This window comes from Rhamphochromis sp. 'chilingali', assembly GCF_963969265.1.
Source record: "Rhamphochromis sp. 'chilingali' genome assembly, chromosome: 20".
In the NCBI taxonomy this organism is placed as follows: Eukaryota; Metazoa; Chordata; class Actinopteri; order Cichliformes; family Cichlidae; genus Rhamphochromis; species Rhamphochromis sp. 'chilingali'.
In genome coordinates this window covers 24,786,489-24,800,463 of record NC_137947.1, presented here as the reverse complement: position 1 = coordinate 24,800,463, position 13,975 = coordinate 24,786,489, and the positions used below count along the sequence as shown (strand labels likewise).

Below are 13,975 nucleotides of genomic sequence, written 5' to 3'. Positions count from 1 at the left end.
GTCATATCTCACACGAAACAAGCTTTTTTGGAATTTCATAAACGTTTTAAGCTGCTGTGTTATTTGTAAAAGATGTATCATCTTGTTTCAAGAAATAGACCTAACTTGAATCAGGACATCAAATCTACTTTATTGAGAACTGCAGGTTAATATCATGCCCAACATTGCATTATTATGAGTCTTAGTATCTTAAGCACAGTGTATTTATTTTTCTTACATACCAGTCAAACCATATCAATGTGACATTGAAAAAGAGGCAAAACACTGAAATTGTTTCCCTCACTGAACAGATTGCGCCAAAAGTAAAATAAAAAGTAAATAGAACAATTTTTTTGCCAGTCTTTAAAAACCTTATTTCAGCCCACATATTCACAAAAGACTCAAGAATAATGTTTGATGATGTCAGTTAGATCATACTTCACTGGAATGTACTTGCTGTTATTAAAGTTTACATAGTGGTATGCTGTATAATCAACAAGATTTCCAGCATCCACAAAAATATTTGCCTGAGCTAGACAGGGAACTTCTACCTCATAAGCTAAATATTGATCATTCCACCCAACTGTAGAGAGAGGCTGGCATTCAAAACAATACACAGATGCATTTACAATATAGATGTTTTTAACAAGTGCAAACTCTGGAGCATCATTTATGACATCAGAAATAACCAAAGATTTTTCACATGAATGTATATTTCCATGTAGCATAATCCACTGTACAGAAACTACATGTTCAACTTGCTCAATGAAGTCTTTAATCTTGCCTTCTACATAATGAACATTTTTCACCTCTTTGGCTGGACCCATGTCGACTTCACTTGAAAAAATGGGATGTTTCTCATGCACGTTCTGACTACATTCATAAAGTTGGTTGTGCTTCACAAGAGATTTACAAATATTCTTAAAACTACTTTTCAGAGCCCACTGCTTGAAGAAACAATGTTTTGACTCAAAACGCATACACATATGCCTCACTGTAGGACCAAGAGCCTTAATCTGAGAAGGAAGATGCAGTAAATAATGCTGTTTAGGTATAATATTTTCATCTGGAAACAGTTGTTTGAAATGTTTTAAATGCTGCTCTATTAAAAGCTTCAATCTGGAGAGAGTTGAGACAGCAATAATAGGTGAAAACAGAATTTTTATGATCTCTAACATGTTACGTAGCATTTGTGTGTAATGATTTTCTCCAATTTTGTCCATAAGAAATGGAAGGATCTTCAACAAAACCAGCATCTGCCCAGCTGACTGTTTCAATTTATTGTCATTTGATGACAGCGTACTGACAGATATGGGGCAAGGCTTATCCCTCACATCAACAGGAGAATAAGGGAAACACAAAATTGCACTATTGAATGAATCTAAGTTCATTTGCCCTGAAAGCACAAGATTCTTTAAAACACATTTGATTTCATATGGGGCAACGCCTTCAAGAATAACATGCATGATGTCTTGTGGGGTTTGATTGATTATATCAACGTGAGGAGATTCTGTTAACTTGCTTCTCCTGTTTATACCATACGTTATTTTTAGTTTGTCTTTCAGAAAGTCCGTACTTGCCTTCTCAATGTCATTACATTGCCTGTTATGACTGGCCATGGTCCTTTTAACAAAAAAATCTTCATTAAATTTTTCCTGCATGTCTTCAAAGTGGCATTCGCAGTGCCTGCATTTACTGTAGGCAAAACCCACTCCTTCCTTAAATCCAGCCACTTCATGCTGAGCTAGAGTGTCTCCACACACAGATATGAGTGCCCCATGAATTGTCCTCTCACCACTTGCAGTGACAACTTGGACACCATCACACAGCTCAATTAAGTCACGGTTAATCCTCTCAAATATCTCATCTATACCACAACGGGAAAGATCTTTTGATTTTACCATGGCAAGCAGACGAATAGCAGGAAGTCTTGATCTGTACTTAGGGCTGATGTTACCTAAGGTGTAATAAATCAATAACAGCTTGTTCTTGTTTGCCCGAGATCCAAGAGGATTGCATAGTTCAATTTCATCTGTATATAAAATCAACTGTAATGCTGTAGGGACTTTAATAAACAGTGGGTGCCACTTAAAAATGTCTCCATCAATGAAATCATGAAGAAAGCCATCCTTGCATGGCTTTGGCCTCTCATCAATCATTGCAAGCATTCTTGGATGTGATAGCAGCTGCTCCAAACTTTTCACCAACGGTATGTAATGAAAACAATGGTCTTTAATGGCAAGAACTCTGGAGTCTCCACGCTTCGAATAACAGACTGTTTGTTTTGTGACAATAATCTCTGGTTCAACTGGTTTTAACAGTTCTTTGATGGTCTTGTCCTGCAAATGGGTGGAAGCAATGTAAGTGAAAGGGTCAACAAACTGGTCAAATACCCCCACTGCATCACTCTTTAGTTGATCCAGGTCCCCAGAATGTCTCTCAATCATGTCACTCATTTGTTGTTTTAGGTGCTCCAATAATACGGCCTGATATTGCTGGATTCCACTCACGATGTGGTTAACAGCTCTCTGTGGAAGAGGAAAAAACAAAGGAAAATCCTTAATTACAAAATTCATATGAGAACACAGTCAACATGCAAACTCAGAGAGACACAATTTTTGAAAAATGAAACCTTCAGTTACATAAAGTTAGTGAGATGCAATGAGCAAAATAAGTTACCCCCACCACCCAAATTTTTTTTGTAAAGAATAATATTGCCTTATGCAACGTTAAAACCTTGTTTTCACTTAATTATAATGCATTTTGAGGAATCGGATCATAGGTGGAAATGCAAATTGAAAATTTGTGTTGTGTGTATTATGTTGTCTCTATTCTTAGCTCATGCTAAGGAAATATAGTGATAGGCAGATTTTGGATGCAACATACATGTCTATTTCCATATATAGTGGGGGAGTGAGATCTGAGTGGTCACCCATGAAGTACATGGAGACACATTCGAATGTCAGGTGTTTCACTCACATACCTATAGCTGTCCATTTATGATCAGATCATTCAAGATGCCAGGTCTGAACAGTGCCCAAGTTATAGCTTGAGCACTGTTAAGCATAAGTTAAGCATATTGCTTTTAGGTTCTCTAACAATGAAATACAATTCTGGTTGCCCATAGAAGCCAGGATAAATTTTAAAATCTTACTTCTTACATACAAATGTATCCATAAAACTGCTCCTTCATATTTGTGTGACCTACTCCATATCACCACTGTTTCCCGCCCTCTCAGATCATCATCTGCCATTCATCTTACTGTTCCGTCCTCACACCTCATTACTATGGGGAACAGAGCTTTTAGTCGCTCTGCTCCTCGGCTCTGGAACTCTCTTCCTCCTGCACTAAGAAATACTGACTCCCTCTCTACATTCAAGACACAGCTCAAAACACATCTGTTTAAACTGGCTTATTCGCTTTAATGCTGATTTTATTTGTTGTCACGCTCTGTTTTGTAATTTTAACTTATTTTTATGACTATTGTTCCTTTTATTAATTGTGTTTTTTGTAAGGTGTCCTTGGGTTTCTGAAAGGCGCCCTCAAATAAAATGTATTATTATTATTATTATTATTATTATTATTATTATTATTAATTCAATGGAAAATTAATGGCATAAATTACCTGTGTCAGTCGATGGGTTTCCTTGGCTTGAAGAAGAAATGCAGTTGCATGTTTATAAATGTCAAGATTCAGGTGACCCTCTCCATCTTCTTGAAATCCACTCTGAAACAGAATAACAAAAACATATCTATTAAAACAGAAATAAACAATTGCATTGATAGGTAGCAATCACCAAACAATATTGCATTCATTAGTTAGCTAGATTCATGCCCATAAGGTACAAGGTAGATGTATTTTTACTGACTGATGTCTTTAATTTGAGCTTTTAAAATGACAACTAAAATGACAAACAAAGCAGTACTTGATAATAGATTAATAAGACTAGCAAAGCACATGGAGAGTTCAGTACAGTATAGTTTAAATTCCTTGATCATGCCTGATCACCCCCAAAATTGAATTACTTGTTTATTGGCCCATTTGTGACATTTCCTGAAAATTTAAAATCTGTCCATAACTTTGAGTTATTTTGCTAACAGTCAGACAAATGCCACCAAAAACATAACCTCCTGAGTTACTAAGAAAAAAAGGTAAAGAAAAGAAAAACAAAAGATAGTTTTAGAAAAAAAAGTAACAGTTAATGTTGTCAGTAGTCTTACTGTTACTTCAGAAATGCAAATAGTTATTTATAACTGATTACTCATTTAAAAAAATATACAAAATAACTTACTGATTGGTTTGTATGAAAGTAATTAGTTATGTCAGTTATTTACTGTTGGACAAGTTACTGACAATTTGAAATATGTTATATTTAGTAGTTTCACCTTTAAAAAAAATGACCAATACTGACAATAAAAGTAATATTGACTATAATGCTCCTATTAATGTGAAGATGAGTATTTTTTTGTGTGTTTAAATTTTTTTTTGACAGTAACTCTGAACAAATCATGTAATTTTGGTTTGCTTTGCCTAATAGTCATTCTCTTAGGCTACGTCCACACGTACCCGGGTATTTTTGAAAACGCAGATTTTTCTATGCGTTTGCACCTTTCGTCCACACGTAAACGGCGTTTTTGGTCACTGAAAACGGAGATTTTTAAAAACTCCGGCCAGGGTGGATATTTTCTAAAACTCCGTTTTTGCATTTACGTGTGGACAGAAAAATGGAGAAAACGCAGTGTCAAAGGTGTGCTCATTTTTTGACGTCACACTGTGCGCCACGTTATTATTTCGGTGAAATGAATTTCTACAATACTGTTACTGTTAATTCTACTCTCTGCACTGTTTAAATGCTTACATATACACACACAGTTACTGTCCCTCCACACATACGACTCGGTTCTGCTTCTATGCCCCAGCTTTGTTTACTTTTTCCCACTGAGGCTTCTAGACTTCTGATTGGCCAACATTTCTGCACGGTTAGGAATATATCGCCACCTGTTGCTTTGGCATGTTCCTAGCAGTGTTTTCCTTCATTTCTGCCTTTACGTGTGGACGGGATTATTTTTTAAAACGAAAACGGAAAATCTCCATTTTCAAAAATACCCGTGTACGTGTGGACATGGCTTAAATTGACCTTGAACACATATGTAAACATGATAGCGACCTATTCAGTTAGCTGACTGACTTTTACCAGCTGATTTCAACACGTATTTCAACAATATATCAACTTTTTTTAAACTAATAGGACTTTCTGCAAAGTTTGGATGCATTCACCGGAGCGAACGAACGGATGACTGAAAAAAAAAACAGTCTGACAAGACTGCAGCTTTGCGTTTCTGCCACAGCTCTCATTTACGTTTCAGGTGAGTTACTTAATTTAGCGAAACAACTAGTTCGACACTCATCACTGTTAAAATAAAAGTACAACATGAGTCTGTCAAAAACAACACATTTAATGGACGTACTTGGATCAGCCAAAGTAAATGCTAACATTATGTTACAGCTTCTGCAGCTCGTTTCTCTGGCTTTTGTTAAAATAACTTACCGTTAGTGCGGGGATGCTTGAGCCCTCGTCAGTTACTGAAGAACTGGCGTTAGTTTGGTTGATTGGGGCCGTCCTTTCACCTGCTCCAGGTAAACCGTGGCGGGTTGATCCATCCTCCTCATCCGCTTCCACTCCGAGAAGGTGACGCGCGTGTGTCCGCTTTACGTGATAGTAGAAAGAGTTATATACTCTGTACTCACTCGGACAGCCATCAATTCCACACACCACGCGAAAGTCAGGGCTGCGGCTGTGCATGGTATTAATGTGACTCAAAAGTTGTCTCAGACTCAATGCTACAAACACGTAGCATATAAAGCAACGCCAAGTCATGTTGGAAGCTAGTATGTTTCATTCGGTAGCGCGGGCTGCAGTTGTGCCGTAAAATAACTCGTTACCATGGTTAAACGCGCCTGCTAAATTGTCGTAAATGTGGGGGATAAAGTAAAAAAAAAATTTTACTAACCTATAATAATTAACGTTATTTTGCAATGCACAAAGACAGTTGTTTGGTTTAAAAACCAATCAATCATCCTTTTAGGATTTTTGGGCCAAAGAAATGTCAGGCAAATTGAAGACGAACTTCGTTTCTGGCTGTCGTGAATGATCTGGTGGACATCTTAAGTTCATGTAGACACGTGCCTGCCACTACTGTCCCAGAGTTCTTTGCATTCGCGTTTCATTGGAAGTAAGTTAAAATGTATTATACAGTGCTCATTTTTTGTACATATTACACTCCTTTCGAAAGTTCTAAATGTTTTGGTGTGTTTATATTGTGTAACGTTGCAGCCGAACAGTGACTGGACGAGGCAAGCTAACGCCAAAAAAAGCTAACTAGTGTGCTAAGTAGGCTAACAGCATGGAAGGACTGGATGAGGTCACAGTGTCGGTTTTAAAGGGTAATGTATGCAAATTTATTTTTAAACAGATTAAATGGACTTATGTTTTACATAGGTGTATGAACACGGAAGTGTGCAAATTACATTATTTTATAAATAATGTCGTTGATGATGTTTAAGTAATTTTTTTACCTTCCATTTCATGTGATCATTTCCTCATTTTAGGAACATTTGTAGTTATTTGTTTTACTTATGCAAGTGTATTTATTCATCCTTAGAGGTGGATAATTCTCAGTAACATTTACCAATTTACATTTAATTGATTAACTTTTGGGGAAAAAAGTACTTAAGAGTAGTTTTACTGCACTATAGTTTACACTTTTACTTGAGTAGATTTGTAAAGAAGTAACTGTACTCCACTACATTCCAAAAAGCTCAGTTCCTTTAATAATACCTAAAGCTGGATAAAAATTCAGTTCAACACAATTTTAATGAAGTGTCAACTTTCATAGTCTCATCTCTCATGCAGTTTCCTTTGTAGGGCATAATTTCATCTTGCTATGTTTTTCTTCCAATGTGTTAATAGCTGCAAACATCAGCGAGGGAATGATGGGCACCCTGTCTCGTGAAGACTTGCAGGATCTTTTCCCAGGCCCAGAGAACTTTTTACGGAGAAAAGCTGTCTGGCGTGCCTGTCAGGATGTACTGGAGGTCAGTTTCCCAGTCACTCACCACCACTTAAAATTGGCATCGTCGTGTTTTTGTCCGATTACAACTAGTTTAACCGTGGGCAGAGTTGAATGGCTCTTCACTATTCCCCCCTCTCCACACACACACACACACACACACACAAATTGCGTTTTGCTTTTATTCATTATTATTTATTTTATAGGAATCTGGCCAAGATGACTCAAAATCTTCAACCAGCTCCTCCATTAATGAGTCACCCAAGCAACAGACATCCACTACTGTAAATGCAACTGCTTCAAAATGCACAAGTTCTGAAAAGGTTGTGAAGTTATTCTATCCAGAATATGTATTGCACACTGACACTGAGCTTGAGCAAGTCCGCCAACAATACTTTGAGTTGTCAAAGAAAGGTGAAGAGCGCAGCTGCAAAATGTCAAAGGAGCTCAGATGTCGGCTCATCCGAAACACCATGACTAGTATGATTGCAATCCTGAGGGCAAAAGGGGATGGAGAATCGCATAGATACCCATCAAAACCAGAAATTACAGCAATGGCAAAGAGAATAGTGCAGTACTACCCTATGCTACAGGACCAAGGCATCAAGAATACATGGGTAAGTGAAATGCATCCACTTCAATACCAAAGTGTTTCATGTTGGACATTTTAGTAGTGGTTGGAAAAATGTATTAAATGTCCTATACAGGTTACTGTGTACACACAGCTAAACAAAAGACTGCAAAATGTGAGATCCCCCCCAAAAAGCCACTCCAGATGGGAGACATTCAAAGAGGTAAGGCTGCAACTAATTAATTTTAATTTTAACTATGATAATTCTGTTATTCATTTTCCTCATTAATTGATAAGTTGTTTAGTCAGTACGATGTTTGAAAGTTGTGAAAGTTTTTCCCCAAAAGTCTTCTTTTGTCCACAACCTGACAATTTTAATTTCAACGATAGAGGACAAACAAAAAAGCTAAAATCATGTTTGGGCATTTTATTAAGGAAAGAAAGAAGTGATCCAATGTGATCAATCAAGTATTTGGTGACCTGCCTTTAGTTTCCTCACCTGTTTTAGCATGAAAGGAAGAAGCACTTTGTGTTACACTTTGTATATATGAAAATGGCTATACAATAAAGATATGAATTGATTGAGTTTATAGTTGATAACTAATTGATTAACTGACTAATCTTCGCAGCTCTGCCAAGAGGCGATGTCTTGATCAGCCAAGTGACGTAGAAGAAATGGATTCAAGTGACTCAACAATCATTCTGGATCTGTCCACAGAAGGGAGGAGCAGCCCAGAGTCGGCCAGTAAAACAAGTGAGTTAGAAGGTGAGTTTCAACTTTACATTTACAAACTGTGTGGTCATCATAAAAAAATAAAACAAATATACCTGCATGTTGAGTCAAGATGGCAGTCCTGACATGACGGAAGTAAAAGGCTTTAAAATGGTCATCAGAAAATGATAACTACATCACATTTTTCCTGTTTTATCATCAGTTTGTTAACATTTCTGTGGAAATTAATGTTAATAAAGTATTGGTATTAATAAAAGCCAGTATATTATAAATTTAAAGAGTTTGGTACTGTGGTGTGTTTATAGTATAAGTCTGTGCAACATCACTGTCTCTAACCACTCAGTATATCCTGTAAAGTAATGTTTTTAAAAAACAATGTGCCTCACTAGAGGCTTTTCTCTTTTTAACTGTTTTTTAATTTAGGTTCCAAACTAATTTTTAAAGTGTATTACCCTGACACAAAATATCTCTTTGCTATGTCTTTAAGGAAAAAGGAAAGCACAAAACCTACTTGAAGAAGAACCCTCTACCCTGCCAAGTCCTAATAGTGAGTCCATCCAACTGCCGCTGTGTGTGTGTGTGTGGGCACATCTTTATAGGGGTGCACTTGTGTGCCTACATATAATTGTATATGATTGCATGACCATATGTAAATTGGCATTTACATGGTAAATATTTTGAAAAATGAATAAGTATTTAATAGTTAAGTTCAGAGCTGTATTTTTTTTTTTTAAGATTTAACTCCATTAAAGTATAGTCTATAGACACTTGTCATTTTAATGACATAATTAATGACAGATTTTTTTTTTTAAAGTGAGAGACATTGTTTATGTAATTTTGTGTCTTGCAGCAAACAAGCCTGCAGATATCAACAGTCCAGACACCCACTGTCCAGCAACCTTGGCCAAACACTACAAGACCCTACAAACTTTGTTTAAAAGAAAAAACCCAAACCAGCAGGATGTCTCTCAGCTCCTGGATTTGGAATTTTCAGCCAGAAGAGCATTCATTGATTCAAATACTATTCGCGAGGAGGACAGACACAAAAAGGTTCTAGAAGCATATCCTTGCTTCAAGGACATTGGACATGTAAGTCATTGTTGAATCCATGTGATTCAAGCCAAACAATGTTTATCATACCAACTTCTTGCTCCTCAGTGATGCATTGACATGTTTGTATTGGTATGCTGAATATTTTATAGGTGATGGAGGAGCTTCATCGCATTTTGGATAAAGAAAATGCCAACTTCATCAATGAACTGAAGGGAAGATGGCAAGATTTCTGCCAGAAGGTGCAGTTTTTTGGTGTATGGAAAAAGACGCTGAAGCCCCCAATGGGAATGGATAAAGGTAAGCAATGATGTTTTGGTGTTATTGGTCATCAGAGTATAGTTTGGATCTTTACGGACTACTGCTTTAACATGCTTAAAGTAATGTCACTGAGGACAGGAGGAGGAGAATTTGAAAATTTAAAGGCCTAATCCCCCACCCCCCCCTCTCCTTCTTGAAGGAGCTGAAAGCCGCACCTTTACTAGTTACGCGCAGGGAAAACAGACTCAACGCTACAAAAGGCTAAAAATACAAACCAACAGGCCGGTTTAGGAAAAGGTTGTTGTGTAGGCTCACTACACAACATACAATGTAAGATAAATCCCTTTTTGTTCCCCCTCCCCTCCTCAGCATTAAGTTTTACAGACTAACATTAATGCAATGTAAGTCAATGTAGGTGTAGTTAGCATTCAAGCATAAGTCATATTAGCCTACTGTAAACACAGTATACAACAATTATCTACACCATTTAGCATTTTTTAGGTTACTGTGACAAGTTTAAACTATGGATTACAGCTTTAACTTTCATGTGCTAGTGTCTTGTTGTTCACCTTTTCAATCCACGATGGTTGTCACTGGCCAAATATTTGTTGTTGTTGTTTTGTTTTTTTTGATCTTGAGGATTTTGTTTAAGTGTGGTAATGAGATGATGATTCTTTCTTCTGTATAGCTGAACAGGCTCTTGAGATCCTACATGTGCTGCCATCACTGTTCCCATCCACCTCTGCTCCTCCAAAGAGGGCACGTGATGCGAGTGAGGCTCTGGTGCATGTCCTTGAGGTGAGTTGTGTAAAATGTAGTAGTTGTTTTTGTTCTTTTTGGGACAACGGTATTAAAAAATGCTTCTTCTGATGAGTGCCAAAGTATTTTATATTCACATATTATATGTTCTAAGCCTTCAAAAGGCACCTAAAACACATTTTTGGAATGAGGGTTCTCACAGGTTAGATCTCTGTGACCAGTAAATACAAACATGGATGCATTACGTGGTAGCACATTTTTATCACCTCAATGACACCTAATTAAATGTAGCCTTGATTTTCTGTTTTTCAGGAAGGCTGGACAGATGTGAACAGTAATTCCATCGAGAATAATTAAAAGTAGCAATTTCAGATGTGTTTTCTCAGAACCTCAACTTTTGTTGTAATTTAGCTTTAGTTATGTGTTTGAAACAAAAGTGCATCATCCTTACAAAAGTATGTCCGTGTTATGTGTTAAAGGACCAAGAAGACCCTAATACCTATCTGATGAAACGTCCTCTCTCCTGCCAAGTCCTGATTGTGAGTCCATCCAACTGCATCCTAGCGGTAGGAGATGTGTCAATAACCACGTTTCCAAAAGACTTGGTTACCGAGGGTGCTTTATACCTTATGGCCTACTATTACACCCTTCACCTTACATACCCAAAGTGTGTAGCCACTCTGCTTTCCGTCATACAGACGGAGGTTCTCTTGGACAAAATCCATGAGAGAGATCTCACATCATCTTACAAGAAGAGCATGGCTGAGTGGACTGCTTTTATTGGCCAGTAAAGCCAATATGGTCAGATGGACTATAGGAAAGCACTTCCTCTCTCCTTCCACGGCTACTACAGTCCATGTTGGTTGTGATTGATTTTTGTTTGTAATTTGGTCAGGTTAGCCCAGTGTTATAATTAAGGGTGCACAATAATATTGGCTAACATGCCGGCATTTTGTGTTTGGTTTGTGCAGTGCAGACAGCCTCGCTTTTAGTTAATTTTAAGATTTTTATTTTTTTTTTAATGAGTTTAGACAGAGGACTATTCAGAAAATAGGCTCTACTGTGAAAGAGTAAATTGACTAAGCTGAGACTGACTAGTTTGGTATAAAAGTAAGAATTGCTTTATTGTGTATTGGCTAGTACAACTGTAAAATATTAGATATAGCTGAAAAATCAAATACTGTGCATCCTTAATGATAATGTTATGGTATTGTTTGAAGAATGTGGTCAAATGTTCATGTTAAAAGCACTTTGTAATAATAAACGTTACAGGTTGAGGAGTTTTAGCCTAGCAGTGTTTGTCTGTACTTTGCCTGTGCAATGCACATATGTTACAGGTGTGTTTAGTGTTAGATTGGGCAGGGGAAAAAGTCACTGCAAAATGGCTTTCTTTTATGTAGTCCCCTCTGTTTATGGGGTTTTATCAATAAAGTTGTTGCTTTTGAAGTCTATAGTTCTCTTTTTTTTTTTTTTTTTTTTTTTTTTTTTTGTCTTATAAGCAGTAGGTAAAAGTCTTGAATATGGGGTAAATGCACTAGAAATAGAGAATTATTACAAAAAAGATTGCCTAATACTAGTAAAAGAATGCTAACTTTAGTACATTTTGTCTCGAAATGCCAATTTCTAATCTTATTTCAAGTAAGGTGTTGGACTTAAATCTAGATGGGTGTCACGTTTTTAGAACTGAAAACAAGTTATATACACTGAAAACAATGAGGATGATGTTGGGAGGTTTATAGAAAAAATGCTTTTTTTGAGGTGAAAATACTACTTTTGAGCACCACAAACTTATTATGAGACACAAAAACTTCACAACACTAGTAAAATATAGCTAAGAATGAGTTTTTCCAGCTAATTTCAAGATCTCGTAAGGCTTGATTCACTGTCTTATTTCAAGAAATCTTGTCAAGAGAATTTTCACTTGTTCCATTGGCAGATTTTTTTCACTTATTTCAAGCAAAAAATAACTTGTATTAAGTTTTTTTTTCTTGTTTTTGGAGGGCCATTTTTTCCAGTGTACTCTCAAGACACTCATGAATATGAATGAATTAAACACATAAATGCAGCACAAACATAATAGTTGTAATTACATGCTCCACATCAATATACAAGAGAAAAATAAATCACAAGTATACACCGAAAGCCTTGTTAATGCCTTCTCGAGCAGTACATGGAAGTGTTTTCTGAACTGATGCTTCTATCTGATTAAAATCTCACCTAAATTTTTTTGCTGTTTCCAACCTATTGTGCTATTTATCCATCTCAACCTCCTCTTTTTTGGGATTTCAACATACTACATTCTTATTTTCCACCAACACATTAGAGCAATAATTTCATGTGTCATTTTTGATGTGTTTATCTAGAAAGAAATGTGCAGTAAATGGCCACAAACCTGTGCATAAGACGTGAGATATACACCAAGCAACCCCCTAATCAGCCACAACTTGTGCTTCATTTTCTCAAGCAACTGATTTCGAGGCTCAAATTGGAAACAGTGAGACTAAATCCTGCTTCTTGTTCCTCTTCTCCTTGTATTTGAAGGACCCATCTGGGCCCATCCATCCTGGCTGCCAGTCTGAATGAACAGCCCTCACTGACAACAGCTGCCAATCATTCTACCAGGCCACTGGCCAATTAAGGAAAGGGTTGTCATAGTTACCGGAACACACTCACACTCTCTCATTTCTCACCTCCGACGATTTCCGCCTACTCATGGCATGGAGAAAGATATGGAGGGAACGATATGAAGATGAAAGGAGAGAGTGTGAAAGAAGAAATGGAAAAAAAGGCAACGGCAAAAATCACATATATTCCTACATTAAAAACATTTAGAACCAAGTGTCAATGCTGAGTGCACATGCTGGAGCCTAGGACCTCAACTGCATTAATAAAATACGCCAAGCAGAAAAAAGCAAACAGGTTAAACAACTGTGCACTTTGCTTTATAGGACGTAGTTGTTTTCCAAAAGCAGATATAGTCTTCTATTGTGGTACAGTTTTATATTACAGTATATCATCAAATCCTGCTCTTGTACTTCTGTTACAAGCAACAGGAACAAAAATTTTCTGTCTGAACCATTAACATGGGTGAATACAATGCTACAATCTTCAATCTGAGTGGAGGACCCATCAAATTCACCCAAAGGTCAAATAATGCAATGCTCAGAGAAACTGTTTGCAAGTGTTGAAACCGACACATGCACACACATGCACACCCTTCCAACTGGAAATGCTGCCTTAAAGGGACAATCAATAAAATTCTTCTTAAATTCCTGAGCTTTACAGAGAGTGAGAGAAAGAGAAAGAGGATGTCTGACAGTTGTTCCCACTCCTTGCTGATTCAATCTTTGCTCGGTATGGATGGGAGAAAGACAGTATGCAATGGGAAGAGAAAGAGAAACCCGTAGGAGGAAGAAAAGTGTGCGCAAAGGGAACAGAATCAACATTTACCGGAGGCTTTACAAAAGCACAGGGGTGGGGGGTGGGGGGTGAGTTATTCATTGCACTAAGGATAACAGAGACTGGAAGGATCGGAGAGTGAGAGAGGGTG

The 13,975-nt window shown here is 37.2% G+C and overlaps 3 protein-coding genes across 10 annotated transcripts in view; 1 reads left to right on the top strand and 2 right to left on the bottom strand.

Annotated features, from left to right (window-relative positions):
- slc8a1b (solute carrier family 8 member 1b) overlaps positions 1–13,975 on the bottom strand; it is a 155,113-nt gene that overhangs the window by 78,299 nt on the left and 62,839 nt on the right. The gene's annotated exons all lie outside the window — the stretch shown is intronic.
- Positions 76–5,957, bottom strand: LOC308388606 (uncharacterized protein). Its single transcript, XM_080869429.1, has 3 exons — positions 5,530–5,957; positions 3,606–3,707; positions 76–2,507 (listed from the first exon to the last, which is right to left on the bottom strand). Exons 1-3 carry the CDS (start codon positions 5,857–5,859, stop codon positions 381–383), a joined length of 2,559 nt encoding a protein of 852 aa, XP_080725555.1. The 5' UTR covers positions 5,860–5,957; the 3' UTR covers positions 76–380.
- Positions 4,428–13,459, top strand: LOC308388607 (uncharacterized protein). Of its 5 annotated transcripts, XM_080869433.1 has the most exons (13): positions 4,428–5,347; positions 6,068–6,214; positions 6,316–6,425; positions 6,952–7,076; positions 7,258–7,668; positions 7,759–7,845; positions 8,252–8,388; positions 8,843–8,902; positions 9,206–9,444; positions 9,558–9,705; positions 10,355–10,464; positions 10,905–10,964; positions 12,967–13,459. In XM_080869433.1, the coding sequence occupies exons 7-13, from the start codon at positions 8,298–8,300 to the stop codon at positions 13,006–13,008; spliced, it is 750 nt and encodes a 249-aa protein (XP_080725559.1). In that variant the 5' UTR covers positions 4,428–5,347; positions 6,068–6,214; positions 6,316–6,425; positions 6,952–7,076; positions 7,258–7,668; positions 7,759–7,845; positions 8,252–8,297; the 3' UTR covers positions 13,009–13,459. The 5 variants fall into 5 exon arrangements, with proteins under 5 accessions (XP_080725559.1, XP_080725558.1, XP_080725556.1 ...); XM_080869432.1 differs by lacking the exon at positions 12,967–13,459 and having other exon boundaries at positions 8,252–8,376; positions 10,905–11,908; XM_080869430.1 differs by lacking the exon at positions 12,967–13,459 and having other exon boundaries at positions 10,905–11,908.

What these genes read in the sequence shown, in the direction of transcription:
- LOC308388606 (XM_080869429.1), bottom strand. Translation starts at nt 5,859, where the DNA reads ATGACTTGGCGTTGCTTTATATGCTACGTGTTTGTAGCATTGAGTCTG. An exon ending in CAAGCATCCCCGCACTAACG is followed by an intron (nt 3,708 to 5,529) that starts GTAAGTTATTTT and finishes ATTCTGTTTCAG; the next exon opens with AGTGGATTTCAAGAAGATGG. An exon ending in AAACCCATCGACTGACACAG is followed by an intron (nt 2,508 to 3,605) that starts GTAATTTATGCC and finishes CCTCTTCCACAG; the next exon opens with AGAGCTGTTAACCACATCGT.
- LOC308388607 (XM_080869430.1), top strand. Translation starts at nt 8,298, where the DNA reads ATGGATTCAAGTGACTCAACAATCATTCTGGATCTGTCCACAGAAGGG. An exon ending in TAAAACAAGTGAGTTAGAAG is followed by an intron (nt 8,389 to 8,842) that starts GTGAGTTTCAAC and finishes TATGTCTTTAAG; the next exon opens with GAAAAAGGAAAGCACAAAAC. An exon ending in CCCAATGGGAATGGATAAAG is followed by an intron (nt 9,706 to 10,354) that starts GTAAGCAATGAT and finishes TCTTCTGTATAG; the next exon opens with CTGAACAGGCTCTTGAGATC.